This window comes from Amaranthus tricolor, chromosome 5, assembly GCF_026212465.1.
Source record: "Amaranthus tricolor cultivar Red isolate AtriRed21 chromosome 5, ASM2621246v1, whole genome shotgun sequence".
NCBI lineage: Eukaryota > Viridiplantae > Streptophyta > Magnoliopsida > Caryophyllales > Amaranthaceae > Amaranthus > Amaranthus tricolor.
The window spans coordinates 9039182-9042239 of record NC_080051.1 but is presented as its reverse complement, the minus strand read 5'-3'; the positions used below and the strand labels follow the sequence as shown (position 1 = coordinate 9042239).

Below are 3058 nucleotides of genomic sequence, written 5' to 3'. Positions count from 1 at the left end.
GAAGTCTAAGGGTAGAAGAAGAGAGAATCGTGAGAAGAGAAAGAGAAGGAGAGAATAGAAGAGAAGAGAATTAGGCCTAAAGTAGAGAAGCTTTAAGAGAAGCATTTAGAGAATAGAGAATCTTTAAGTGAAGCAAAACATTGTTATGTGTAATTGTAATTGATTGCCTTAACATAGTGAGAATTTTGAAATCCCGGGGGGTCGTGGTTTTTCCTTCTTATTAGGCCAAGAAGGTTTCCACGTAAAATTCTTGTCTCCTTTTATTATTTTTCTTTTCGTTTTTAAGTTTAAGTTTTGTTCTTTACTTGATACAATTCCGCAAAAAGTTGAGCAAAAAATCTTAAACTAACAACACAACAATTCACCCCCCTCCTCTTATTGCATTCGATCATCTATTAGCATTCCTACAGCACATAATTTCAAAGGGGATATTCCAATCCGGCAGTTGGATAATAGGAGCAGAGATAAGAGCTTGTTTCAATTTGTTAAAAGCTTTAAGGAAATCGTTAGTCAACAAGAACGCGACATCTTTAGCGAGGAGCTCAGTTAGAAGCCTAGCAATCTTATAGAAATCCTTGATAAACCTCCGGTAAAAACCAGCGTGACCAAGGAAACTCATTATCCCCTTAACATCAGAGGGGGGGAGGTAAACGCTCTATGATCCCTACTTTTGCTTTATCTACCTCAATGCCCCTGTTGGAGATAACATGACCTAACACTACCCCCTGTTGTACCATAAAATGGCATTTTTCCTGGTTTTGGATGAGGTTGGTCTCCTTACACCTAAGGAGCACCTTTTCGAGGTTGCTTAAGCATGGTACAAAAGATGTTCTGTACACAGAAAAATCATCCATAAAATCCTCAAAAAAATAAGATAAAATGGCCATCATGCATTGTGGGAACGTGGCGGGGGCATTGCTGAGACCGAAGGGCATCCTTTGATATGCAAAGGTCCCATAGGGACAAGTAAAAGTTGTCCTTTTTTGATCATCTAGACAGATAGGGATCTGGAAGAATCCAGAGTATCCATCTAAATAGCAAAAATATGAATGGTTTGCCAAACGTTCCAACATGTAATCTATAAAAGGCAAAGGGAAATGATCTTTACGGGTTGCTTTATTCAATTTTCTGTAATCTATGCACATTCTCCAACCCGTAACTGTTATAGTGGATATTGGCTTACCCTTATCATTTTTTATAATAGTCATGCCACCTTTTTTGTGCACTACCTATACGGCGCTAACCCACCTACTATCAAAGATAGGGTAGATTATGCCTGCGTCAAGTAATTTCTGAACCTCTTTTCTCACAACATCTTTCATATTAGGATTCAATCTCCTTTAGGTTCTATAGATGTGGCATGATCATCATCAAGAAATATTCTATGCATATAAAAAGATGCACTTATACCAGTGATATCGTCTATTGAGTAACCTATAACACTCTTGAAATTTTCAATCAATGCAATCAATTTGTCAAGTTGAGTATTATTTAATTTAGCATTAAAAATGACTGGATAAGTTTCATTTTCTCCTAAATAAGCATATTTTAATGAAGAGGGAAGGGGTTTAAGATCTACTTGAGGAGGCGTGGATCTCTCCTGTTTAACTGTCAAAGAAGCCTCCAAAACTGTCTCCATCACTGGTTCCATACAGAAATCTGGTTCATCTAACAGCTTCTTCAAACTTGCGGCCTCTGAGCACCTTTCATCCTAACTCCTTCTAAGATTGACCACAAAGGGTCATCATACTGTGGATGCATAAGCTCAACCCTTGCTAATTCTGCTATATTCAGTGATTCAACAGCGGGTCCTTTCATCATTGATGGAAGATGAAACTCAATGTCCTCCCCCAAGATGTTCAATGTAAGCTTGCCATTGAACACATCAAAAACAGCCTGTGCAGTCTTCAAAAAATCTTTCCTAAGAATGATAGGTATGACATGATCTTCAACAATATCCATAATCACAACATCACAAGGGACATAGAACTTCCCTAGTTGAACTGGCAAATCTTCAACAACTCCAACTAAAAACCTTACTGATCTATCGACTAGCTGCAAAGACATCCTTGTTGGCTTGATCTTCGCATTGATCCTCTTGAATAAAGATAGCGGCATAATACTCACACTAGCTCCCAAATCAGCAAGTGCTTTATTAACCAAAACTTCACCAAATTTGACTGGAATGGTGAAACTCTCGTGGTCAGCTTCTTTTTTCGGCACCTTGCACTCTAAGATAATATTGCATTCTCCTCTTAGTGTTTCTACGCTTATTTCTGGCAGCTTCCTTTTGTTAGATAATACCTCCTTTAGAAATTTTGCATAAGAAGGCATCTCCTTGATAGCATCTATGAAGGAAATGTTTATTTCAAGCTTACTCAGAACTTCTAAAAACTTCCCATATTTTTCTTCATGCTTGCGACGCGCTAATCTCTGTGGGAAAGGAATAGGAGGTACATATACATCAGTGGTGGGATCCTTTCTCTTCTCTAGGGAAGGTGTTGGTTGTTCCTCCTTTTATCCCTCATTAGGTGCTTCTTCCTCTACTAGCAACTCTTCTTCTTCATTCTCAACAACAACCATGGGTGGAGGATTATAAGTGGTGCCGCTTCATAGTGTAACTGCATTTACATGCCCCGAGGGGTTTTTCTCGGTGTTGCTTGGCAGCTGTCCAGTGGGTTGGGAAAGATTTCTTAATTGCTGCGCCATCTATGCCATCTGATTATCAATGATTTTGTTGTGTGCTTCAATCTGCTGGATGGCATCAGAAGTATTAGCATTAATCTTGGACTGAGTGGCAATGAAGTTCTCCATCATGGATTCTAAATTTGATTTTTGTGGTGAGTTTGGTGGTAGAGGTCTTTGTAACCTTGGGGGTTGTTGGTTATATATTGGTGGAGGTTGAGGATATGATGGTGGGTTCAATGATGCATTGGGATTTTTATATGAAAAGTTGGGATGATGCTTCCAACCTTCATTGTAAGTGTTGGCGTATGGGTTGAATGGTGGCTTTCCTTGGTTGTACACTGCATTAACTTGTTGGCTTGATAAGGATTCT

The 3058-nt window shown here is 39.0% G+C and overlaps 1 protein-coding gene across 1 annotated transcript; it reads right to left on the bottom strand.

Annotated features, from left to right (window-relative positions):
• Nucleotides 1-1680: 1680 nt before the first annotated feature.
• LOC130813388 (uncharacterized) lies at nt 1681-2709 on the bottom strand. Its single transcript, XM_057679219.1, has 2 exons — nt 2632-2709; nt 1681-2433 (listed from the first exon to the last, which is right to left on the bottom strand). The coding sequence occupies exons 1-2, from the start codon at nt 2707-2709 to the stop codon at nt 1681-1683; spliced, it is 831 nt and encodes a 276-aa protein (XP_057535202.1).
• Between the last annotated feature and the right edge of the window lie 349 nt (nt 2710-3058).

What these genes read in the sequence shown, in the direction of transcription:
- LOC130813388 (XM_057679219.1), bottom strand. Translation starts at nt 2,709, where the DNA reads ATGGCGCAGCAATTAAGAAATCTTTCCCAACCCACTGGACAGCTGCCA. An exon ending in AGAAAAACCCCTCGGGGCAT is followed by an intron (nt 2,434 to 2,631) that starts GTAAATGCAGTT and finishes CCTTTCCCACAG; the next exon opens with AGATTAGCGCGTCGCAAGCA.